Below are 27,135 nucleotides of genomic sequence, written 5' to 3'. Positions count from 1 at the left end.
CCATTTTTTTAAAGCCCTTAAGTATCCCCGTACTAAACTGTTCTGCAGTCAGCATGGTTTCAAAAGCAATGCAGATAAACTTGAGTAATTTAATTTACCATGTCAAGCAGCTATAGATATTCAGCCAAACAAATACACCAGTCAGCCCAACTTTCTATTTCAAAGGAGCTGTAACTCCAATTGTAACAGAAGGAATGGAGCTCTCCTCCACTCCTGCCACGACTGGCGTTCTGCAAAAAAATTAAGACAGATATCTAAAATAAGCCATTAAGAAGTTTTTCCCTTCGTTAACACTCCAGTGAGAGAGATGAATCTTCTTACAGATATACATTTGGGCGATAAACTTACAATTAATAAACTTATGATTAGTGTAAAATTAGTGCTCAATCTAAATTTAATTAAATCTGTTTGTAAGCAAAAATTATTAGCTTTAGCTCTTATCTTTAAAAGGTCACCATCAAGAAGAAACAAGTTTGTTTGGATGTCTTTTTCCAAAATGTCTTTCTCTCATGTTTGGCTTGTGTTTTACCCTTAACAGAAATTCCAGGGTTTGTAATGCTCATGTTGCAAACAACAGCAATGTCCCAAATGCTTTTCTGTTGATATATATTCTCAATTTTAACTTCACCTTAACACATTTTAATTTGGGAATATTCTTCATGTAGAAGTCACCTTTTCTTTAATTACTACAATGTAATATGTGGACATAAAACAAAACAAAACATCACAGAGTTATGGTACTACATCATTACTTCAAAAAAACTTGAAGATATGTAGGCTCCAACTTCCAGAACTATTTTTGGGTGTTCAACATTTAGGTCTAGGTTCACCACATTCTCTAGCTTTTTCTGCCATTCTCCTTTCCCCCACCACACTTTCCAACATCCCTGCATCAGTTGCCCACTCCTGTATTCTCTCCTGAGAAGAATCCTTTGAGATTCTTGTTACCATCATCTGAAAGATCATCTGTATGCAGAAGCAGAAAAACAACATTTGTCTTCATGAAGGAGCAACGTCCAGATGCTGTCAACTGAGATGATGATGCCCTATGTTCTCATCAACCATTATTTTGGCTGACAACAGCTTAACTTCAGTCCTTTTGGCAGCAATGGGAAAAAAAAAATCTATTTTCAAGAAGAACACCTTCTGTAATATCACTGCATCCTCTCTACTGCTGGAAAAAAAAAATAGATATGGCTACCATTTTGAAATATGACAGATCTTTCTTTTCCTCTTCAGAGCTCTCTGGAAAGAACATTAGTTCTCAAATGTTGATGAAAAAGAAACAGCAAAGTAGGACTACTGTTCCTGAACACAGTCCTTCAAGTGTCATCTGCACACAAAATTTCAGCAATTTTTAAGTATGCATGGAGCTTGCACTCAGCACTACTTATTTAAGTGGAACTAAAGCTCCCAGAGCCACTACATGTTTTTATGTGACTAATGGGATATGCATACCCCAGGGTTCTCCTTTCTCATATGAGCATCTGATAATGTACATCTCTTTTCAACTGAATACTCAGTTCCCAATTACAAAACTTAGTCTTGCAGACAGTCTAATGGAAAGGAAATAGCCTTCACTGTAAAAATTAGTATAGCTTTTAGGAATTGATGATACAGAAGCCAAACCATTCACATGGAAAATAAATACATTTATCCAGATTAATGAGGAAAATATTTCATCATATGTAGAACACATATTAGTGTATTAACATGTATGTTAATTATCTACAGTGTAGTATATCACTAGGCACTTACAAACACTTACTCATCTGTGAAAGTGGACAGCACTACTGACTAATGCCAAAAAGACACAGAATATAATGCAACAGACTCATTGCAAAGTCACATTCACTGATTATAAATACCTCACTGGTATAGGCCACCTCACTGTCTATTTATCTAGCCCATACTCCATCAGTTTGTCTAGGAGGATGTTACGGGATATGGTGTCAAAAGCCTTGCAGAAGGCAACATAACAGCCATTACTCTCCCCTCATCTACCAAGCCAGTCATTTAATTATAGAAGGCTGTCAGGTTGGTCAGGCATGATCTCCTCTCCATAAATCCATGCTGACTGTTCTCAATCACTTCATCGTTAATATTTTTGGAAATGGCTTCCAGAAGAATTTGCTCCATCACCTTCCCAGGCATCAAGGTGAGGCTGATCAGTCTGTAGATCCCTGGATTCTCCTCCTTGCCTTTCTTGAAGACAAGATCGACATTTGCTTTGTTGCAGCCCTCGGGAACCTCCTCTGATCATCATGACCTTTCAAAGACAACAGACTGTTCTTGCAATGATATTAGCCAGCTCCTGCAGCACTTTTGTGCGCATCTCAACAGGTCCCACGGACTTCTGTATGTTCAGTCTAAACGTTCCTTAACCTGATCACCCACTGCAAAGGTAGGTCTTCCTTGCTTCAGCCACTGGTGTCAGCAGCCTGGGATTCCTGAAGGCAGGTCTTACCAGTAAAAATGGAGGTTTTAAAAAAAAAAGCATTGAGCATGTTGGTTTTTCAATGTCCTTTGTCACCACATCCCCTGCCCCATTCAACAGTGACCCAACATTTTTCCTAGTGTTCCTACTGCTGCTGATATGCCTACAGAAACCATTCTTGTTGCTCTTCATATTCCTGTTACATTCAACTCCAGATGAGGTCTAGCTTTCCTTACCCCATCCATGTGAAATTGGGTAGTGCTTTCTACAATCCTCCTGGCTGGCCTAACCCTGCCTCCACATATTGCCAAACACCAGTTTTCAACTTCTACTCAAATGCATAGTTTTCTATTCTTGTTAAGATCTATAAGAATTTTTTTGTGTCTTTAATACATACAATTTATGGTATAAGGTTATAATATTTCTCCTCCAAAGAACATTCAACTTGCACCCAGAGAACTCCATGCATTCACAGAACACAAAGCATGGATGAGTCAAGTTTTTTCACTGAACTCCAAGGATGGAAGCTGCCTGTCTTCAGATGCCTCTTATGGGACATAACCAGGGTTCTAAGTCTTGTGGTCATGGGCCATAAATGCCTGCTCAGGAGAAGGCAAGAAATGGGCATCAACAGACAAATGCGTTATGGACAAACAAAATAAGACATTTTTGGCCAGTGGGAAGCTCAACACACTAATATCCTAGTGGCTGTCAAGATTTTTGTAGGCACCAAAGAGAGCAAGAGCTAGAAGGCAGTACTTAAAAGGAAATTACAGGATGACTGTGATGCACAAAAGCTTATGATTATTTTCCTTGGGAGCAAATGGCAGTATGAAAATACACAAACACCTAGATCCCCAATGGTACACAGGCACTGTATGAGGTGGCTCAGTTTGTACTTACTTGAGAATCTGGGCTAGAATTACTTCAGCATTTAACACATGGGAGTGATGCCTAAAATGGGGGAGGGTGGGAGAAGGGGCTATGCATAAATATATCACAGGGACAGGCATTTAAGATGGTTCCTTTTTGGTAAGGCATATTCTGCATTTGCCTGTGGCTATAACATCACCTATTCCAGAGAATATATTCTGTATGGCCCTGCTGTGAAAAGATAGCATTAAATAAGACAGTAAAGCAGCTCCAAGTTAACTTGAATTAGGTGTAGCAAATGTGATGAAACTGGGCATTTGTAAGTATGTTAGAGAAAAGAAACCTCAGGGATGATAGGTAATAGCAACAACAATAATAAAGCAATACTGTTTCTTACATAAAAGGTCTTAAGAGACATCAGAATCATCACCTCCATTTTACAGCTAGAGAGGCTGATGTACCAAGAGGCAAAACAACTCATCTGAACTCACTCATAAGGTAAGTGGCAGAGCAGGGAATGGAAATCCCACTCTCTGAATCACTGTCCTGTTCACAAGACCATCTGATAATGGCAAATCACCTGCAAGGAGTTATCAAAACCAGAGACTATAGCCAGGCAATTCTTTCCAGTTATTACTGTGAAGACAACAGGGAGGAAACATTTTCTACTGCAAAGTGACAACTTATGTTCATGTCACTTAGACCTTGGAAAGATCTCCCATCACGGGTCCGTGGAGAATCATCCACAGAAATACTGAAGAGCAGGGTGATATAGATGGGGATGCAACACGCACTGATTAGTGCTGCCTTCCAGTGATTAAATACAAAGACTTCCTGTCTGGCTCCAACACATCTTAATCCAAATATCTTTTCACTCTACAAAATACACCTCTGGACTTAAATATCAGTATTTAAAACTTTACCTTTTTCTTTACTGACATTCACTACTCATTATAAACTTTGGTCTATTTCAGCTTCTTCACACATCCAAACCACCTCCCTGTTATCTATTTCACTGTGCCTCAGATTTGAGAAATGCCTTTCTCCCCCCACACTCACCAGTTACTACAGCTGGTCAGTTCAGGCTCCTCACAGCCTCAGATGTCTTCTGCTCACTATCCTGCCCCTTTCCCAACATGCCACAGCATTACCTCCCTTCTCTAATCAAAGTGTGAAGTAAAGCAGCAACACCAATCTGAGAGGCTGGAACAGCTAAGAAATTGAACTGATCAAAAAATCTAAACCATAAGCCAGGAAGTAAAGCACAAAAAACCACTCCACACACACACACACATACACACTATTAAAACTCACAATATTTAATCAATATTCACCAACTTACATCAAGTCCTGCAGTATTTATGTATTGGGATCACATGAGGAACGACCTGGTAAAACGAGTAGCAGACAATCAACTTTGGAGAATGGTAAGTTGTAGTTGTTGGGCTTGGGGTTTAGGTTTTCTGTTTGGGGGTTTTGTTGCTGCTGTTGTTTTCCAAGTACAATTTTGAAAGGTGTTTAAATTAGCCCGTACCTAACCCTTCACATACGTGACTGATCCCTCAGACTTCTACTAAGCAGCATTGATGACTCAAAGCAGGCATGCGTTTTAATACCTTGCTGAATCAGGACCCCAGTTTCCTGGAGCAAAAGATCAAGGTATTCTCTAAAGCTCTTCCAAGAGGATTCTATGTAAGCTTTCAAACTCATTTTAACACTGTGTTAAAGTACAGTACTGTAGAACATCATAGTGAATCTAGTCCAGCTTCCTGCAGCACAGCAGGTAAAATTTCATCCTCTTAAATGTTAAGTGCAGCAACTGGGGTTGAAGCAGAGCACACCATCTAGAAAGCCATTCAGTCTTGGTATAGCGAACAGAGATAAACATAAGCCATATTCATTAAAATATAAGTTATCTTCACCTAAAAGCCACCTGTGTGGCTGGTGCCTTGATACCGCAATGTACTGAATTCTTTACCAATAGCCAAGTGCAAGATCTACTGTATGCTTTGCTTTAAATGGGATGTTTGTGTGACTTGCTGGCTTAAGGCTTGCATTCTTAGCATGTACCAGTGCATAACCACATGATAGGTTCATGGGAATGTTTCAAAGCTGTGTCAGGGGAGGTTCAGACTTGACATTAGGAAACATTTTTATGCAGTCAATCACTGGAACAGGTTTCCTAGAGAGGTGGTCGATGCCCCAAGCCTGTCAGTGTTTAAGAGGCATTTGGACAATGCCCTTAATAACATGCTCTAACTTTTGGTCAGCCCTGAAGTGATTAGGCAGTTGGATTAGATCATCATTGTGGGTCCCTTCCAACTGAAATATTCTATTATATTCTAGACAGCCCTAAATTGACCCTTCTGAAGTAGTCCGGAAACATAAGAGAAACAAGATGGGAGGGATGGAAATATATGCTCTCTATGTCTACAAGCCAGCTTGGGCCCAGAAGAAATACAGCCATACCTACAAAGCATCATGACCAAAGATTTCTACTACCTACACTACAGACCCAGCTAACTCAACACGCATCTTCAGCCTTAAATTTTGGCTCATCAAGCAGAGGTATAAAACCCTGACTGTGCTAAAATCAGATTACCTTTGGATGGCAGACTTTGTCAAGAAGGCAGTGAGCAAATGTAGCTAGACAGTTCCCAAGCTGGGAAATCTGCATAGTTCTCTCCTGTGCTGCTCAAGTCTCTGCAAGTTTTTACATCTCTGCCTTGTGCTTCATTTCATAATAGAAGCACGTTCCTAATGACCAGTAGTAATGCTGATAGCAATGCAATGTCTCATGTTGATTTAAGCATGGAGAGAGCACTAGCCAGAGATACTGCTCAAATTAACTGCCAAAAAACCAAACACCTACAGTCCACTCTAAGGCCGCCCTTGGTTCCTTCACAGGTCCATTGGAGACTGCAATGTTGAGGGAATGCACAGGAGCCAAGTGCTGGAGGCCTGACCTGGAGATTGCTTTCCTGCAAATTGAAAAGAAAAAAACAAATAAATGGAGTGTATATCCAATATAATTACTCGATATAATTGTCCACCCCACCCTTCTCCAGAAATCGGAAGAAGCAATACAGCATCTAATTTCAGCATGGGTGAAATGGTGCTTGAATGCCATCTCCTGCTAAAGCAGTTTAGGAAAAGAATAAGGTAATCTGATCACTGAAAATTACTCTTTAATGAAGATCAGTTACTCATCTGGCACTAAGCTGAAATATGAAATCCAGTGGACTACGTATGGTTCTGTTTCCCAGTTTCAGCGGAGTCCTCATTCATTACATCTATTCCTCACATACCAGCTGAACCTGCCGAATCAATTTATGCATAGTTCCAAATAGCCTTTTTTGGAGGAATGAAGTATGAGTGTATACAAAGAGCACAACATTTGTTGCTTTTACTTAGTTTATAGACTGGGAGAAGTCATCCATTCAGCATCCAACTACATAAAACAAGACATGGGGACACCACTTAGTCAGGAAGCGGAGTTATACACTACAACCTTTTTTGATCATATCAGCATCCCTTAAAGTATTACAGCTTCTTTCCACTTCTATTTCAATTCCATCTTTTTGGTCCAAAGTCATTCTTATAACTCCTGAGGCATAGATACGGCCTCCTTCAGAAGTCACAGATGGTGACCAAAAACCCTCCCGGAGCTCCACAAGCGCTGAGGGTGTATCCGCTGCCTGTTTCCCTAGAGGCACCCAGCCCTGCCAGATCAGCCTCCAATGGTGAGCCATCAGATGGAAGCACAGTACACTGCTGATACAAAGCTCAGCTGCACTTGGACAGTAGGTTTCATAAAGTTTCGTAACATTATTGCATTGTGTCTTTTAGCACCTGATGGTGGTGACTAAAACAACCTCACAGCTTCAGCTGCAGTGGTTCAGAAGAGGACAAAAACATCTTGAGGAGAGATGTCCTTTGTAAGCAAAATACTCTCATCCCTCACAAAGTGAAATGACAGTCTGTTTGTGTAAAGTGTGTTTTTGTGATACCACTCCCACAGTGCAACAGCTATTTATAGCATCTCCTAATCTTACCACTGTCCCAAGGCAATAAAGGTCAACTGAGCCAGCGATGACAATCCAGGTCAGCCATATGCTAAATAAATCTTTTCATTGTCCTGAAAATATACAGTGCAATATATATCCACAGTAAAGGAGCTTGGAAGCCTCCCTGCTTACAGTGCACATCTGGAAAAATCGACAGGGCTAAATCAGAATCTCCTAAATTCCCTTTTCTGTGGATAGTGTTAACAACTCAGAACATTAACATCAGCCTTTGATCATCCAATGCCCCCTTTCCACTTAAAAATGTGGGTAAGACATTAAGGGTTTTTTCCAAAATATTTTGCATTTCACAAAAACCCATTAGAAGGAAGGATCCCAAGGAAAAGACTTGCACTACGTGGCAAAGTATCAGGAAAGAACAATTTAGTATGAAAGATTTTATGCCATATATGTCAGTACAACATAAGCTCTATGTCCTCTCAATGACCTGATTAAGGCCTTAAAGAAATAAACCACAAGAAACTAAATTTTTTTTTTTAAATATATTTTTCCAGAAATCTGTCCAATAGTTGACAGTCTCCTTCCATGCTGTATTAGGTATCAATTTAGTTATTAGTGCTTCCTAAACACAAGAGTACATTCTTGTGTCTATTCATGGTTTATAACATGTTAATCTGTTTTGGTGCAAATGGGGCAGCAGTATCACATTTTCCACCCTGCATCACTGACAGTGATAAAGCAAACCTACTTAGTCCTGCCCTCATAAGAGGAAGGTAGCCTCCACTTTGTGCAAAGTAGTACTTAAGCGAAGGTGGCCAAATAATAAAGTGTTAGCAATTAATTATTATTTGATGAAAAATGCCAACATTTTCAGCCAACAAGGCTTACAGCCTATTACTTGTCAAGCAATACAGCCTGTAAAGTTGCATGCATCCACTAAGCAAATTTACTAAAGCAAGTCTGCGATGAATATTCCTAGGAACAAATTTATCTGACCAGTCTGAGGACAAGACTTCCAGCTGGAAGGCAAATTCAGCAGAGACTTAAAAGGTAAATGCCTAATGAATGGCTACAGACATCTCAGCATCAAGCCTTGGATGTTTTTTCAAGTCAGAATTAGAGATGTGCAAGCCTCCTGCAGCAGAACCTGAGACTTGGCCCACATTCCTTTAAAAGCGAGCCGAGACTGATGAGCCTTTTGGGGGAGTCTTGGCACAGTTTTGTGCCAACAGCCTGCCCTTCCTCTGCCTGCCAAGCTGGATTTATGGCTTTATCTGGAAAGTACACAAAACACAGGCATGACAATAATGCCTCTTTTTCAGGTTTGTTTTAACATAAAAGGTTAAAATGATCTTGCGCAAATTTGCATGAACCAGCCAGGAGTGACCCTTAGGCCCAGGGGCAAGCTAAAAAGGCCTACTTTTACACAGATTCTTATCAGAATTTTGTCTCAGAACAGAGACAGACAGTATCAAAACACACTGCATGCACTGCAGAAGCCTTTCCCATTAAAAAAAAGGAGGTCAGGCTAAAGAGCAAACACATGACCTTCTAATAAGTGTAAGGCAGACGAGAGAGGGAAAAATGGGGGGAAGGGAAGGTAGCACAAATCTGATAACAGAAGAGATGCTGAGTATCCAGGTGATCATATCTCATATTACTTTAACTAGCAGATTACACCACTTGGCACTTTTCCAATAGCAAGGTAACAGGAGTGGCTTTTAGTTATCTTTCCCAGCAATTTCATCTCCACTGTGCTGAGAGTGCGTGAATGAAAGCACAGGCTGGACAGGCAGCCTTTTCCCATAGAAGCAAAAGCAATCACTGTTCCCCTGATAAGAGACAGACAGAAAGAGTGAATCTGTGCTTTCATGACATATTCCAGTCTTCAGACTATGAAGTCCACAACTTTGTTAAAATGGGCACACCAGCCAGCTGCTGATGTAGCAACCAACAGCAAGGAAATGTTGCATCATAAGTAATGAGCTGTATTTTGATAATTACTTTTTCCATATCCAGTAATCAGTAATTTGTAGCAGATGTTATTATCAACTTAGCTAACACACTACCATTGTGAACAAGCATGGGTACACATACATGTGTATGTCATTAAATATACAAGAAACAAAAATATCTGATACTAATTCCATAGTTGATACCATTACGGAAATTCTTTAACAGAGCAGTTGACTGCCTTGGAAACCAAAAGCAATCATACATTCAAGCTATTCAAGTATAATAACTGATTTTTTTAAAAAAGCATTACATTTTCATTTTGCTGAAAAGTCAGGCGAGACTCAACCTACTTATTAGATCAAAGGATACATATTTGATTAGGAGGGATTTGAGTTTATATCCCAGGCTTTGGCTTTACTGAGACTTTTCCTCCACCTAAGGCATATAAAAATCCTCCAATGAGTTGTTTAGACTGAATAGTTATGCTGAATCCTCAAAGACCACAAAAGACAATTAGTCAATAGTATGCAGCTCATTTAAGTGTTAGGAAAATCTATCTAGAAAAGAAAAAGTAAGTTAGTGCTGCACATGGTTAACAGATTTGAGTGTCATTTTATTTGTCGCTAGTGTTGGAGTTGCTGCCTTTCCAGGGTGGGGTTATTACCCTCCTTTTCATAGGGGCATAATCTACCATTGGGGCAGTCTCTCAGCTGCAAGGTTGAGAGATTATAAAAATGCAGAGGCTGGCTTCCACAGATCCTATGGCTAGGACATCTGTCAGGAGAGAGATTTTGGGGAGTCTTGCCTCAAAGTTAATCTAGATATTTACTGAGAAAAGGACAGTCATTTGTATAACAATGTTTAAGTCACAATAACTATACTTTTCTTTGAATATTCAATGTAGATAAACCCTACACCTGCCAGCTCTCAGCTTTGCCAACCACAACTTGAAGCTCTCAGCTTTGTCAACCACAACTTGAAAATCCTTGCACAAGGCCAGACAGTACCTGCATGCTGTATGAACAATTTACATGTGCCTGAGTTTATCTGGAGGTGGTTTTCACTCCTGCAATTTGGTGCTTATCAAAGTCATGAACAAAATGTACTGGCTGAACTCTGGCATTATTTAAGTTTTCCCCATGCATCCCTACTGACTGCACTACAGCCTGCTGTTCCCAGCTTGTCTTCTGGGTACGTAATGTTCTTCTTTCAAGCTGACCATGGGGCAACGATTATTTCCCTGCAACCTCAAGATTCCCAAATTTTTTGCATGCAGTATCAAAGGAGCCAACTTCACTCAAATCAAATAATCTGTCTGGTCCAGTATCCCATTTCTGACAACAGCCAGTAGCAGGTGTTTAGAGAAGCACTGGCACAAATTGGGTGATCCTTCCTCTGACATACTCCAGTCCCAGCTTCCAGTAATCAGTAGTTTGAGGACTTCCTGAGCTGGAGGCTGCTTCCAGACTTTTGTGCTTAATAGCCTGTAATGGCTTTTTACTCTAGGAATGTGTTGGTCCTTCCCTGAACCCATTTATATTCTTGGTCTCCACAGCAGCCTATGTAATGAGCTCCACAATTTAATTATGGGCAGTGTAAAGAACTTCCTTCTGTCTGTTTTAAAAATTCTGCCTGACAATTCAATTGCTGTATCATATTGTGAGGAACAGTGAGCAATCACTTCCCTCTCTACACCTTCTGTGATTTTATGAATCTATTCACATACCCCTTCATTCACCCTCCCACCCCAGTGGAAGCACCCTAGATTGCTTAGGGCTTTGCTGATACTGAAGCTGTTCTACTTTGTCAATGTTTTCTAGCTCAATTATATCTTTTTTGAGGTAGGATTGCCAGAAGTAGAACAAATGTTCAAGATCTGGCAGCACCAGAGGTTTATAAGTGGTGTCATCATACTTTCTGAATTGTTCTCTTTTTCCCCTCCCTCATTCTAAGCCCTTCACTTGCCTTTTTTCTCACTGTGAGCACTGAATTAATCATTTCATAGGAGTACTTGTAATTATCCAAAGATCCCTTTCCTGCGTGCTAAATGGTAATATAAAGTCCAAACTTTTAAGCTTTTTTTCCCCTATGTGCATTATTTTGCCTTCATCAATCTCACATTTCAACTGCAATTTGCTGCAGTGTCATTCAGCATCACAAGATCCTTCTGCAAATTTTCCGCAATCAGCCTGTGCCCACCCCGACTAATTGTGCGGAGCAGCAGCAAGCTTTACCCCCTCACGCTTCGCTCCCTGTGAGCAGCACTGCTCCCAGCACAGATCCCTGGTGGTCCCCATCAGGTAAACTCTGAAAACCATCCACCTATTGCTAACCAGCCCATTGCTTGCTACATTTTAACTGTTGGTTAACCATGTGGACACTATCCCTTTCAGCCCTAGCTTCTGTACCAAAAGCTTTTTCCCTACCTCATTGGAAGCTTTTTGGAATCCCGCGTGCACTCGCCTCGGCCAGCCTCACCCAGCTCATGGGCCTCGTACCTCTGTCAGCAATTTCTGCAAGTCTCACAAGTCCTGGCTTCCTTAGGAAAAGCTGTGCTGGCTCTCCTACAGCACATCACGTTCAGCTGTGCCTTTACTAGTCCTGCATCTTATCAGCAGCTCCACCAGTTTCTCTGATTAAAACTTGCTGGGTTACCCCATCAGCACTCCGTGAGCCTCTATATGACCACTGCACTTCTTTAGGACCGGAGCTGGTTTGAGGGAGCTATTATAAAGCCCTCTCAGCAATTTCTTATTTGAATTCCACCAGAATACTTAGCAAAATCAAATCCTAGTGATTAGTTATTGGCCTTTTTGTCAATGCGGTCTTTAGCGTCTTACATTAACCTTCCCATTTTCCTCAGGTTCATCCACACAAATAGCAGCTCAGCCTAGGACACTCTCAGGCACCCTCAGCAGTGAACGCTGATGCAAGAAAGTCAATTTGCGCTAAAAGAAATAGATCTTTCAAAACTCCTTGTGAAATACTTGCTTACGCATCTGTCATTGTCTGCTGCCCAGGGAGCCAAGGTATGGAAAAGCAAAGATTTGGGTAGCTTCCCAGCCACCCAACAACAACATCTCCAAGACCCCAACAGATCTTTTCTCCCTCTCTCTCAACCCCTCCCCACACAGACCAGTCTGATAAAAGCTGCATGGGAGCTGGTACATCTCCATGAAACAGTGCAGCTCTGCGCAGCTCTGACCAGCTTTGCTTTCAGCCTCAAGCCCATGTCCACTAGAGACCCACCTGAAGACAATTGAAACAAATTCCCACTAACAATCTTTCCAAGCACTTCAAACAGCAATCCCAGAGCTGAAAGGTAACTACAATGCATCAACCCCCTGCGTAAGTTCTGGTAGAAGCATTTGGATCTATCACATCAAATACCATATTCAGCTTGTATTGATCAGGTGCAAGACCAAACAGAGCCACCTAGCCTTTCTGTGACCATCTCCTTGAGTAAAGTAACAAATCCCCTAGGCACAAGTAATACGCAGGAATCCTATGAAAGGAAATAAGAAGCAAAGCAAACGGGGCATAAGACCTGCAGAAAGTTTGATCAGGATAACAGAGTAAGAGCCTCTACCACGTGATGTTGTCTTTTCTGAGTCAACACTGCAGTTCACAGCCATTTCCGTGTTCTGCACATGAAGATATATTCTTTAAAAGGAAGTCCTTCGGTATTCTTGCCCCACAAACTCTAGGTGCAAGAGTGGCAGGTTACTTTTCCTATCCCAAAAGGACAAAATAGATTAATGAAACAGGTTGTGTGTTAAAAGAGGCATTCACAAGATGTGTCATGAATATCTGTTGGCAGTTTCTTAAATGCAGACGTGAAAATCGTCACTGCCCTGCAGTTATACTTGGAGCTCAGTTAGTGTCAAAACAGCACAAGTCAGAGTAGTCCAAATGCCAGTCAGAGACCTCTAGTATATCAATTTTTCTATTCTCTGCTTAGCTTCACCAGTAGGCATATATTAAGCACCAGATTTTACCTTCTGGAAAGTAAATTATGGATTCAATTAGATCCAGAGCTGTGCTAAATTACTCAATCCCTTAAGTCTTATCTTACATCAAGAGTTCATCTTCTCAGAAGTCAGGGAAAGCATATACCTTTATGTCAATTCCTATCAAGGGGACCAATATCATGGCCAGATCTACAAATCACTTTGGAGTCTATATTGCAGCAAAATCAGTGTGACTTTATTCCACCATGCCTTCATTGGTCGGGCCCTGGGTCCAGCAAATTGCCCTGGAAACTGTAACAATCCTCAGCTGCAACATGGAAACTGAAAATGCCTGAGATCCAAGAGTTGGATAATTAATCAGATATTATAAGAAAAAGTCAAAGTCATGTGGAGTTCTCTCTGAGGTCCTATCAGAGCTCAGATTTATACATATCACTGGGTATCACCCATTTCTTGGTCTTCCTTCTGCTCACTTAAGGGGTTTTTTGCCTTTACTCTTAATTTATTCTCTAGATTTCTTTCCAAATAGGATAAAACATCTAGGGTACTTACAGTAGAAGGCAACTAAACTTTAGGACCAACAGGGTCCCTCCCAATCTTTTGTTTAAATACGCTATTTCTGAAGAGGTACGTACAAATGTGGCGATTGCTCTTACAACAAAAAAGTGACAGAACTTGGAGGACTCCTTGCAGTAAGAGAAATGTCAGCATTAATTTGTGTGAGGAGGAAAGGAAAAAAGTGATACAATGGGTGATGCAATAAAGATGAAGAGTATTCTTTATCCCTGTAATTCACCAAGAAAGAGGCAAACAAAGGAGCCTAGGAAAGCAGGAAAAAAAATACAAATGCTTTATTTTTGCTGCAGTCAAAACCAATTAATTTTAAGAGAGGGTTTTTAATTTTTTTTGCCTTTAGTTTTTGAAGCTATGAATGCCAGGTCTGGAAAAGACCTTCTAGGTCATGAAATCTAGTCTTCTCTGTTTCAGGCAAACTTACATGTGTGAATTCATAAAGTTAAAGACCCATCTCAAATCTAGTCCAGTTGTTCCCTCTCATTCCTTCTGAGAAGCTATGCCAGATCTCTACTCTTCTCATCATTAAAAATCCTTTTTTTGTAATTTCCATCCAATATGCATCCCCCTGCACAATCTTCCTTAAATTCCTGTTATCAGGATTTTCACATTCCATCCAAAGACTTAATGTTGAACCAAAACCCAATGATTTTTATATGATCCTTCTACAGAATAGAAGGCATCTGAAAGCCTTGATCTAGAAATCTTTAAACCCTTGGGTCAAAATGCTTTGAGTGAGGTCATGTAGGACAGAGATGTGCATAGGGAGTTGGAAGCTCACATTTCAAAGATTCTGGAATCAATCGAGTAACTGGGATGATAAAATTTAATCATTGTCTTTCCAAGTAAACAATGATAAATGCTCTAGGGAACTCTGAGCATAAATGATTTCCAGCTGCATCACAGACTGGACATCAGCATTACAGAAAATTGATATGTTTTTACTATTTCAGAAAGCAAAAGAAGTCTGAATGGGAAATATTTTCACGACAATACATTTGATCCAGACAAAATCATAGGATGTGTAGAACCTGTGTTCTGTAGTTCAAGTGTAGACAAAGAATGATGACAGCAAATTCGATGGACATGACTACAATATGATCATGCTTTTTTTTTATCACATGCTAAAATAATATATACTGATTTTCAAAAGGGGTGCAGATATTCTATGTTGTCACTCTGCCAACCAGAGGAAAATAAGAAGATTAAGGTTTTTTTTCAGGGTACTTCTTGGTAGCATTAAATAATCTTCATTTGATCTGGAAGATAAAGAAAGGGAAAACAAAACTAGACAAGACAGGGAAAGAGGACTAAATCCTTAGCAGTTTAGAGCAGCAAAGAAAAGAGTTATTTTTATTTTTTAACATTAGTCTTGGAAATGTTTTCTTGCCTCTCAGATGCTAGCACATTACTTTCAAAAATAACCTAATTTAAGGTAATTTCTCTATCAGAGAAGGATCCTCCACTGGCATAAGCTATTTACACAAGCTGAAATGTCATTATGACTCAAGAACTATATGGCCTCACACAAACTATATAATGAAGTATTCCGATTTTCTTCTTTTCTACAAATCAAACGTGTGCCTTGCAGTTTTGCACTGTAAGCTTCGAAGACTTGTTTCAAATGCGGATTTTTTGGAACCTATCTCCATGCCCCTGAATAGTTAAGCGTCCTTTTCTTTGTTTGTATAGTCTCTCTCCCTTGAAAATGGAAACAAATCAGAAATTCTCACTCTCCATTTCCAAATTTTTTCCCCATTACAAGCTTCCATTTAGAAAACAAGGGTCTCACAGGGGTTAAAAACAAAAGTCTTCCATTTCTGAGTGCACAAACAAAAATTAAAAAGGTAATGAAGATCCATACTCACTAGTCAAGTGAAAAATACTTTGAGTTTTTAGACTGTGGATTAAAGAAAAAAAGGATTATTGTATTTAATACCAGAATAATTTTGTTACTAAGTATTGATAAAAAAATCAAATTCTCTTCCTCCCAGATGCACAAATACCTAGGACTCAAGGAATGACCCAGAACAAAAGCAAGCTTTAAAATAATCCAAAATAACAATTTTTTCTAAAATTTCAAAAGCACACAGGACAGAAAAATACTCTCTTCTGAAAAGCAAGTTAGGCTTTTGAATTCCAAATACAATTTTTACAGAAAGGAGAGTGTCTAGATAACAGAGCAGGGAAGGGAGTTCAGGTTTTGCCTGCATAGCTCTTGGGCCAAAAAAAAAAAAAAAAAAAAAAAAAAACCAGCCTGCATTTACTTTTCATTAGAGTGACACTTGAGAAAGGCAAATAAAAATTAAAACTACCATTCACACACCAAATAAATTTTATCTTCTCTCTAAGGAGGGAAGCCCACCAACTGAGATAAGACAAAGCTTTTGTCCCTCACCTTCCCTCCCCAGGACTGTATGAGATACAAAAACAGACAAAAAAAATCAGCAGCGCCTTTTTCTTCTCATTCGTCATCACAGAGACTATACAGTTTAACAAGGTATACTGCTGTGCTTAGAAAATCTTGGTTTGAGCACCTGGGACAACAGGCTTCCAATTCCTAGCAGGGCTGGCAGCTGCTAGGCTGGACAAGCACCACCATGCTCCAACCACCTGCACCTTTGTCCCCTCCATACCACCGCTGATTTTCTTCCGTTTCCTCTGGCTTGGTTTGTATGCACCAGACTAAGTCCTAAGGAGCAGACACATGTGCACTGCTTCCAATTCCTCTGTTTGCAACAAACTGAAAGAGTTCAGCAGAGTGTGGAGAAAGAGAATATACTGCAGTAAGTCAATAGCAGATGAAGAAAATGGAAGGCAAGTGACAATTCCCCGCAAGTCTGTGTAGCAACCTGTTCTGCAGGAGCCCATCCAACCATCCAAAGCTCAAATTCAATCCAAAGGTTTTGATTACTTTTAACAAGTTTTAGTATCAAAGCCTGGAGGCTTAGGGATAAATTTTCAGATTTTTACACATGCCAAAAAAACTAAACAAAGAATAAGGGATCTGCATAGAAAATATAAACCATAATAAATAACCACCTTCCCCTATCCCCACCACCAACTGTCTGCCAATTCAGAACCAAGGGAAAAAAACAGTACACCTGATGTGACAATATTGCCTCTTCCTTCAATACACAGAAAGCAGAAAACTTAAGAAACAGCTTAAAATAAACTTCCAGAACTGGAGGAGAAACGGAGCAGGGCTTGAGTCAGAGGCGTTAACCTCGGAATACCCAGTGTGTTTATAAAACATGAATTCAGACTCATTTAGCCCTGAATAAAACATGAGTTGTCTACCAAAAATACTTATGTTCGAAGCTTATTCTTGATAAATCGACTTTGGAGTTACGCATAACCATTCAAAAAAATCAGTCTCTCTGTACCGAACCTTAACATTTCTGCCTGGAGGAGTGTTTCACATCAGATTAAGAAGACAACATCGCCTGTGTCATGCAATGTTACAAATCGCGCTGGAATCACATTGAGGGCCTGCTGCCTTCAGCATGCAGCAGCCACTAAAACAGTGCTGTAAGGAGGGTCCAAGGCACTCTCAGTCAGGAGGGAGATGATTGCACTCCCTCCTGACCCCAAGGGACAGCTATCACAGGGTCATGCCTAGGTCTGAGTCTTGGACTAGGAAAGCTTTCAGGTGGACACCAAGGCAGAGAAGTGCAGGTGGTACATCAGCTAGACCAGTGATCTTCGTGGCTGAGAAGAAAGTGAAGATCTTCAGTGCTTGTTAGCAGGTTTGCTGTATCTAATTAAAGAGATGCTGTAACTGGAGTCTATTTTTTTTTTTTTTGAACTAATTTCAAAAATGCTCATTTTTCTCATGATCTGCCCTTTAAACAGTTTCTCTTTTTTTCATCTAAATTCTGTTAAAATATACATATGGGGTTTTTCTTCCTCCCTGTTGACTCACCAGCTGTATAGAAGCAGGCTAAAAAAAAAAAAAAAAAAACAAAAAAACACAAACCAAAAAAACACACAATACAAAGCACTGTCAAATGCACATAACAAGCAAGCAGCAGGGAGGAAGAAGCTTTATTTTTCCTCTAATTTCTTTTTGGCTACAGTAACACTGGGTGCTGCTTCTGTAGTGCCTACACAGCTTCAGGAGAAGCCACAGTAAGCTGCTGGTGCTCCTTCAGGGTCAGATAAATCCTCAGACACCATGACCTGACAGCAGCCTTCCCATTTCAGCCCACCTAGAGCTGGAAGAGATCTGCACATTAACCTCATGTCAGGATATGTCATGCTACTTGGACATTATTTTAATCTGAACGAGATTTTGAGAGTACAAAAGGGACTTGTAATGCCACACTCTTAGCTCTTGGTGTATTATTTATACATAAATATACATTTATACATACTTTATATTATTGGTGTATTATTTATTTGCTGGAGTGATTTGGACAGAAATACTAATTTAAAATGAAGTCACTGAACAAGACCACCATGGGATCAAAGGAAACTGTTATCTCTTTATGCACTGGTTTTATTATGAAAGAATAAGACCAGCTTCGAAGGCTTCTTTCTATTAGTGAGCATTAAGATGTGAAGATAACTGACAGCACAGGAGATTAAAATCCTTTACCACAAAATTAGCAGAGCAAAAGTTATCAACAGTACAAACATCCTGCCCACTTTTACCCTGGAGCGCCTCACCCTCTGCCCAGAAGTAACGCTTGTAGCAGTGAGAAGGTAGGTCAATCACCAAATTCAATCCAACTTTTACCTCATCTCTTCTTTTCTGTTTGCCTGAACCAGGGCCTTTAAACAGGGGAGCCAAGTGTCTTTTTCCTCCTGCACACAATAAAAATACACGTCCCCTAAGATTTGACATGTGTAGGAATGCTGCCTCATTTTACAATAACACACGACTAAATAGTCAGTAAATCATGGTGTTTTCAGCTAGAACTAACTCTTGCTGGATTAAAATCAGTGAGAGAAAGTGGACTGCTCATCACGCCTTGAACTGTCACTCTCTCCAGATACAGCATTATTAAAAGAAAAAAAAAAATCCAAATCCTCTGAATTAAAACTAAGTAGCACTTTTCTTGAAAACTTATTTCATTACATCAGCCACACCAAAACCACAGTAAGGTACAGAAATAAACTTACTGTATTTTTCTCTCCACTTATTTTAATGTTGCATCACCTATTCAAAAGACACACACACAGAGAAACCATTTCTTTAGATAGTAACCATCTGATGGATGAAATCACATCTTGACAACAAAATGACCATTGCTATAACAAACAGGAGCAAAAATATCCCAAGTGCTTTTTGCTGCCGACAGTTCCAGAAGATGCCAGGCCAGGCTACCCTCTGAGAGCTCATTGCACGTGTATAACTCAGGAGGGATAAAACCTGACCTTTTATCATGGAAATCCAAACTACTTTAGAATATCTGATCTGATGAGATTATAATATGTATGTGAAAAACATCCAAGCGCAGGATGACTAGGTTACTTATGGTTACTTCTTATGCCACTTTCCCAGCACCCAAAAATGCACTGAATCTCTGGGTGTTATGCTGATTTTGGTATTAGATCTACTTTAAAAAGAGAAAGAAATTCTTCCCCCAAACTCCATCCTGTATATCCTTTGAATAAACAAAGCCTTCACAAAATACTAATGGACAGTGAAGAGAGGTGAGAGAAGAAATATTTTGAATAGGATGCTACTGAAATAGTATCGTTGCCCTCCTTCTAGTGATATTCCTCAGCAGAGGTAACAGCACAGCTCAACCAAACCAACCTGCATGCCTGGGGACCTGACCCACAGCATATGAGTCACAGAGGAGGAGGACGTGAAGGAGACTACACACGCACACCCCCAGCACGCTACTGCATCAAACCGTTCTAGCTTTGTCCTCCTAGCTGCCTTTACAAAAGCAGAAGGACAGAGTGAACACAGTGAAGAAGAGGAGAGAACATGAACAAATGCCACCTCGCAAAAGAGAGAAATCATGACATTTTAAGGGGAGCATGCCCAATTTCTGCTCTAATTAGGATTAAAATGTACTTTTCAGCATTGATTTTTGCTGCTCTTAAGGTGACGATAATCAGTCACTGCTGGTGGTAGGGGAGGTACCCACAGAGGAACTGGGCTGCTAGTACGGACTGGTGAACTGCAGACCAGAGCCATTCCCAGCAGAAGCACGGCGCTGTACATATAGCTGGCAAAGAGTTCATGTACTGACACATCTATATCAGCAACAGGGAGAGAGGGGTAATCCACTGCTTCCAAATTTTGCAAAAAGTACCTAACTGGCAAAGTTAATACGACCACAAGACCCAACCTTGCCGGCTGCCCTCACAGCAGGTTGTCATGACAACTCCGTAGGCGATGCTGCTTCCCAACAGTTGCGTGCAGGCTTTCGAACCGTGAATTGATACTGAAAGGTTAAGAAAAGTTCCTACAGAGAAAAATCCACCAGGGAGGCAATTGCAACTACCCAGTAGGATCCTTGCAATTACAGGTCGGTAACTTCTGTAAAGCAAATACCGCACACTAAAGCTCTTGCACAGGTAAAGTGCTGGGCAGCAAAAGAGAAAAACAAAAAAACCCTCTCATGTGGAAAAGCAAAACAGACAGAAATAAAAAAATAAAGTGAAATAGTCTTGCCATCCTTTCACCCCAGATTTTCTTCAGTACCTTCTCTGTTCCCTGAAATGTATTGGGATGCCCAGTCCTCCATAACACATGGAGACCAGCAGCAGCCTTGCTGGGAACAAAAGACCAGATCATCAACTGGCAAATATGGTGTAACTCTGGACTTCAGTGAAGCAATACCACTTTGTATCATTTGAGGCATTATCCACAAATTAGTTGTTCTTAACTGACTAATGGTAACATACTAAATCAATTATTTAAAAGTAATACCAAGCAAGGACTGAGAAAAAAAAAAAAAATTAAGCACTTTCAGGGAAATTAAAAAAAACAAGAACTCTCCAATTCCCGTTGCTGTTGGGAAGCACAGAAACAGATAACTTCTATATACAGTGAGAGCTAATACAACATTATAACCCACACCAAAAAGCACAGAACACACTCTGTTTACCTGAGAAAATTGCAGTACTTCAACTTAAATTTATTTTTAAACTACTTTAGTTTTACTAGTGCAAATCAGAATGTGGAAATTACTTCCTCTTAATAACACCTTATTATAACTGAGGTCAAATCTGTGCCACTCGGACTTAAGGTGATCTAAAAAAACTGCTAAGGAAGTGCCTAGAGAAGAAGTTGTAGGTGCTCTGAAGCCATTCAGTTCACACTGGTATGTAAATCAAGTGTAAACTTCCTGCTTAGTAAAGCTCTAAGAAAGACTAACAGTAAATTGTGTACAATAATAAAAATTGCACAACCTACCATGCAATGAACACTAACTCAGATTCTTACAGGTCCTCCAGAACTTCCACCTATTTTCTTATTCTGATTGCTTTGGTTTTTAAGGCATCTGGTTGCAAAGAGCAATACTGAAGCCACAGCCCATCCATAATGTAGCAACGCCTGCCTGAATTTGCAGAGAAACTGATGCAGTAATTTTGGTTATAAAAGGGTCATGATTCAAATGCCAATGACATTACTTCCACACTGTTGACAATGCACTGCTAATCAAAGCATACAAGAGAGATGAGAATGAATACCTACACAGCCTATTTGAGTGACTGCTCATTTTGGGTAGGCTTTTAAAACAACATTGCTGGTAGCAGCAATACTGTAAGCTTAATTTTCTTGACAAGTCAGGATTCAACTTTCCAAAGTTGAGAAATGCTGCATTAACTGATGAAGACTGTAATTCCATCTGGGGGAACACGATAAATTTGAGCTTTGTTCTTGCAGTCTAGCATGTCACCAGAAACCTTTGCTGGAGTTACAGAAGTACTACATGCAGATGAGAGTGCACTACTTCATCAATAAAATGTTTCAGAAGCTTTTCCAGAAGCAGCAGCAGAAAAACAAAGAGCAATTGAAACTTGAGAGAAACTATTTCTTCTACTTTATGAGTTAATTTATAATGCCAAAATACACCATTAACTAAAGTAACAGATTATTTGTAACTTCATTTTAATATCATCAGTAACAAAAAACATCTTTACAGTACTATAAATTGTGAAATTTCATTTCTATAGAGTTGCTCATATTGTAGATATTAAAATGTTTTATAAGGCAGGGAGTAAGCCAGCATTATGTATATATGAACCAAAAGAGATATTTTCCTCAACCATAATTTGTTCCCACAAAGCTCTGGATCTCAATCAGCTTTGGTCACAGCAGCTAATATTTTCAACAGATGCTGAGGATTAGGATTTTTTTCTTTTAAAACAAATAAAAGGAATTTGCCATCATATCTCATCCAAATGAATGCATCCTAAATTTAGAGCAGTATCTTAACCTTCTAATCTGTACAAGACCTTGTTCTGGGATCATGTTCACTATAGTGTGTCCATCTTCACTGGCTTGAAATTCAAATGAGAAGGGAAAGCTCTAACAATTGCTTTCTGATAAATACTTTTAGGGAATATCTATGGGGAGAAGGAAGGAAATTTTTATTCAACACTCATATGCATAATCTGTCTCACTAACATTACCTTCTTCCAAAAGCCACCTGAAAATGGACGTCCTATTGAGCTAATCACCCCTAATTGTACAGCTCACCAACCTCATCTCTCCCCATAATTTCATCAGACAGGGAGACATTCTCAAGAAAATGAGGTCAGAGCCTATACAGAAGGAACCAGACCAACTAGAAACTTGCAGAAAAAGTAGGTTGCCCAGAAGTAAGAGGTCTGTCACAGGTGCCCTGAGCCTCTCCCTGCAATCCCCACATTTAGGAATTTCCTCTGTTGCACTGAAGACCAAGTGGCAAGTCTGGTGCTAGTCCCCCCAGATGGAATATCTCCCCCCCGGACACCTACACAACCCTATATTCTCATAATTTTTAAGATAAATGCAAACACGCTTGCCATCTTTGGTTCAGCTCCATATGTGATGTCCTACATTCAAGGAGCTCAAAGTGAAATTATGTTAACTCCCTCCACCAGCAAGGTTCAGAGAGGCAAAACATGACTTTGTCAAGGTTACAGTATAAAAGGAGGAATCAGATGGAAACAAAATTAGAGTCATTGCCAAATCCAAAGCCACTTCTGTGTTCTCATTTTACTATTTATAGGTGGGTGATACATCATGCAGGTATCTTGTCACATTTTAGGTTTAATTATCTGCACTGCTCCTTTGACACTCTGGCAAGGGACATTTATATATGTAGTTCTCGTTATTCCAAACAGGTTTTAGTGTTTGCAATTGGAGACTTTTCTGAAGGTTGTGACAGAAACGAACAAAGTTCAGATGCAGAATAAACAGGAACAGCTTCTATTCAAGTAGAGAGAGAAAATGAGGAGTTTTTTTTAAATCGGAACAGGAATTTGACTTGGATGTGGAAACAATTTGGTGATTTGTAAGGGGAAGCAAGGAGATGTATAATGTTAAAAATCTTTGGCTGAACCAGGTTTCACCTAAGACAACAGGAACATTACCATCAACATTGACTGGATCAGTATTTTATCCTTCAACTTCGGTAACTGTGTTAAAAACTGTAGTTTTCTGTGCCACTAGTTAAGCCTTTTTAATCATATTCTTTGCTTTGCAATTCATGCAGTACATCTTTCCATGCACTGTTCATGGCACCAAGTACATTATAAAGTATTTTATTAGTCTTTTGCAGTAAATATACTGTAAATACTTAAAATATAAAATATATATCAAGCCTGAGCATTCACAGTATTAGAATTCTATTTAAATATTCATTTATAATATCATGTGTCTCATACTAAATGGCTACCAATATTGACCTACAGAAAATAAACCACAAACATCTGCACAGTTACTGGCTTCCTTTGACACTAAACAATGCAAAAAAAGAAAAAAAATTAAGTCATTTAGACATAAGTAAATCTTGCATCAGGAAATCCATGAGCATAATAATGAATTAGAAAAATGTTTTAGATGACCTTGTTCATCTAGCAGCCAAAGTAGAACTAATACTTCCAATATCTGTTCAGGGATATATCTTTTCTAGCTATGATTTTCAAGTGAGGAAAGTCCCATTGCTTCCATTGGGAATCTAACCAACAGACTACCAGACCTCCAGACTAATTCCTGGCTGTTGTAAACTGGTCTAGTTCCATCAGCTTCAGGGTAACTAGGCTGATTTTTCACCAGCTGATATATTGTTACAGGATTACAGAGCAGAGCAAAGTTAAACATCATTTTTATAACTGTCCACCTCATTTTGCACTGTCTCTTAAAAGATTTCAGCACTGTAGGTTTCCTTGTTTTAAATGCTTAAACAGGAGAGAAAATGCTACCCAATAAATAAAGGACCTTTTACATTCCAAAGCCATTTCTCATGTTTCCATGGAAATGGGGACCTCACTCCTTAACCAAGATGACATTAACGATCAGGTGCCTGGAGTCACACAAAAGAGAGAAAGAGGACAGAAATTACCGGTTACTCAACAGTGTGTCAATGTGGAGCACAGCCTCCCCAGTTAGGGGTAGGGCTTGATACCCCTTTTGCAATCGCAAAGCTTCAGCAGAAACAGCTCTCACAGTGTTAGAACAGAGGAGGGTTGCTGCTTTATTTTTAATCTGGCTTGCTAACTAAGTTTGCTAACTATAGAAGTAAAACAAATAAAACAATGTCATCATCATCTGAGGGAGGAAGAGGAGGAGGAGGAGAAAGAAAGGGCAGCTTTAATAAAAGCAACACTATAAATGTGTTGCCGTGCTCCAGCCCCCTCGCAATGTGTCTACATCTTGGTTTTATCTAGCCCTGCCACCCATAGCTAAATGCCAGGGACTGAAAAGGATCACTCTACGTTGCTGTGTTTGAGATTATCACCATTACAGCATGAGTTAAAACCAAAAATCAAGGCTTTGCTGAGCTAGGAAAGTATACTGCAAATGAAAGACCCTGCTGTTAAGAGCTATTGTTCTAATGGAGAATGGAAAGGAAGCAGAGGTGTGAAATGACTTGACCAGGTTCAATCTTTGCCATAGTCAAGACCAGAGAAGCCAGGTTTCCCCGAGACCCTCATCGCATCCCTCAGCCACTGGATAGCACTGCCTCTGTGCTGCGCTGAGAAGACTTTCAACCTTGCAGTTCTGAACTGCAGACAACTTAAGTAACATCTCTTTCTTCATTCATGTGTGTCAAATTGTCCTGACTCTCCATTTGTCCTAACTGCAACATCATCAGTTTTCACTGGGCAGAGCTAGAGGTTTTAAAAGGATTCAGATGAAGAATGTGCAAGATCAGTTTGCCCAGCGCCCCCCAAAGGAGAGGACCTGGGCAAAGAAACATCACCCACCACAGAAGTGCTAAAGTGTCAAGGAAACAATTCCCCATACTTCAACCAGAGAAATCCTTCAGTGTGCCGTGAGATCCAAATGAGGAAAAAAGCACTACATAGGACAAATAAAACCTACATATCAGACACAGGTGTACATTTGGCAGAGAAAATAACTGTCAAATTACTGTTTTTCAGGACATCAAAAAAGGATACTAAACTCAGTATTTTCTGATTATTCCTACATAAGTATTTCTACTTTGGGTCCTCCTCTTCAATGCTGCTCTCAGAACATGGATCTCCTGAGGTGTCACTGGGACCCACCTCTTGGGAACTGCTGCTAAGCTTTGTGATTTTTAACACAGAATTAACACCAGTAAAGTGAAATTAAGATTGGCTCTGTAAGCAGGCTTGCCAAACCTAAGTCAGTCACATTGTGGAAATGAAAAATCAGACCTAACTTATTAGTATGCTCTTCTAGGCATGCAAAGCCACAGAGAGACTGTATGATGAAAAAAAAAAGTTCCCTTTCTCTTCCCAAATTTAGATCGTTAAAAGAGAGTGGCTCCAAGTTAGTCTACAAAGCAGACTAGCCTGGGGTCCTTCACACCATGACACCCATGAATTCAAATGCTGAAGGTCTGGGACAGTAGATCCAGAAGTCTTGGAATTTTTTTAACAATTCTGTACAAAAGCGTGGGTCCCGCCTCAGATGAGCTCAGGGCACCACAGCGTAGAAGGAATGCCAAAGGTGATTCTTTTGCATAGATTAGAATAAAAGACTAGCAAACATTTAAGAGTTTTTAGGTTTGTTTGAACATGAAACTCTCAGTAGATTTCTCTGTAAACCAGAAACAGAGAAAATATATGCAAAAGAAGTATCTTATATACAGAATTTCCAAAATGTTGCAGTGATTCTACACGTTAATCTGGAAACAATTATCATTTTTCAGAATATATATATTTACAGCATGTTGTATAAAGAGCTGAAATTCAGAGAACAAGAATAATTTTCAGAGTAATATGCATTATATGTACACACAGTACTACCTGCAACAAATATGTCCTAGTGAAAAAGTAAAATTTGAGTGACTCGTTTTACAGTTGTGGTGTTTTCCTTCTATTTTTTTTGAAATATGGTCAAGTCAAAAACCTCCACAGAGGTCCAACCACCAATTCAATTCTGGATCGACCCTCATATAAGTGATCAGCTTGAAGCCTAGTCATAATGACAGTAAACTAACTATATGACATTGAAATAAGACTCTCAAGACACTGATGAAATGGAGCACTTAATGTAGAGGAAAAGAGCAGTTGATTTGTTTTGGTTTAGACCATAGTAATAAAAAGCAGCATTGATTTGCCAACTTGGACTCCAAAACTCAGCTTTACATAAAGACCAGGACTAGAAATATCTTCATGTTTTGGGTAAACTCAGTGAAGATACAAAATGTAAACAATAAACACAATCTGTGATATTGATTACGGTAAATGGATGAATCATGGTGCTATATCTACATGTCAATATATTTTGTACTGGGATTGCCTTTGAAGCTAATATACCTGTAAATCAATTAAAATGTAACCAGCTGAGTATAACAACAACCAACTTATTTGGCTTTTGCCGCATTTAATATTTCAGCATCCTCCAGCATTTATTGATTTTTCTAAAAGTGCTACCATGTTAGAGAAACAATAATATTTTGACTTTTAGAAATTAAAATGGAAACAAGATTACATTGGTGGCTTGTTCAACTCCCTACAAAAACTCAAGAGCACTGAAGGAAATAAAAGCTAGACTCTCAGACCATCACCTGAAGCCAGAAGACCCACATGTTCTTTTCCACATCTATTAGTGCTTATTGTTAACAGAGCACTGTGCTAACCTACTGACTTAAAGAAAGCTGATGGATGGTGTTTGCATCTTCTCAAAGCA

The 27,135-nt window shown here is 39.6% G+C and overlaps 1 protein-coding gene across 1 annotated transcript in view; it reads right to left on the bottom strand.

Moving 5' to 3' along the window:
- The window catches only part of DGKI (diacylglycerol kinase iota), a 175,232-nt gene that overhangs the window by 127,293 nt on the left and 20,804 nt on the right, over positions 1-27,135 (bottom strand). The window contains exon 2 of the mRNA XM_075051054.1: positions 6,183-6,291. Coding sequence (XP_074907155.1) covers positions 6,183-6,291 — 109 coding nt within the window. The remainder of the gene's footprint in view (positions 1-6,182; positions 6,292-27,135) is intronic.

This window comes from Buteo buteo, chromosome 19 (assembly GCF_964188355.1).
Source record: "Buteo buteo chromosome 19, bButBut1.hap1.1, whole genome shotgun sequence".
In the NCBI taxonomy this organism is placed as follows: Eukaryota; Metazoa; Chordata; class Aves; order Accipitriformes; family Accipitridae; genus Buteo; species Buteo buteo.
This window is presented reverse-complemented; position numbering and strand designations above follow the sequence as displayed.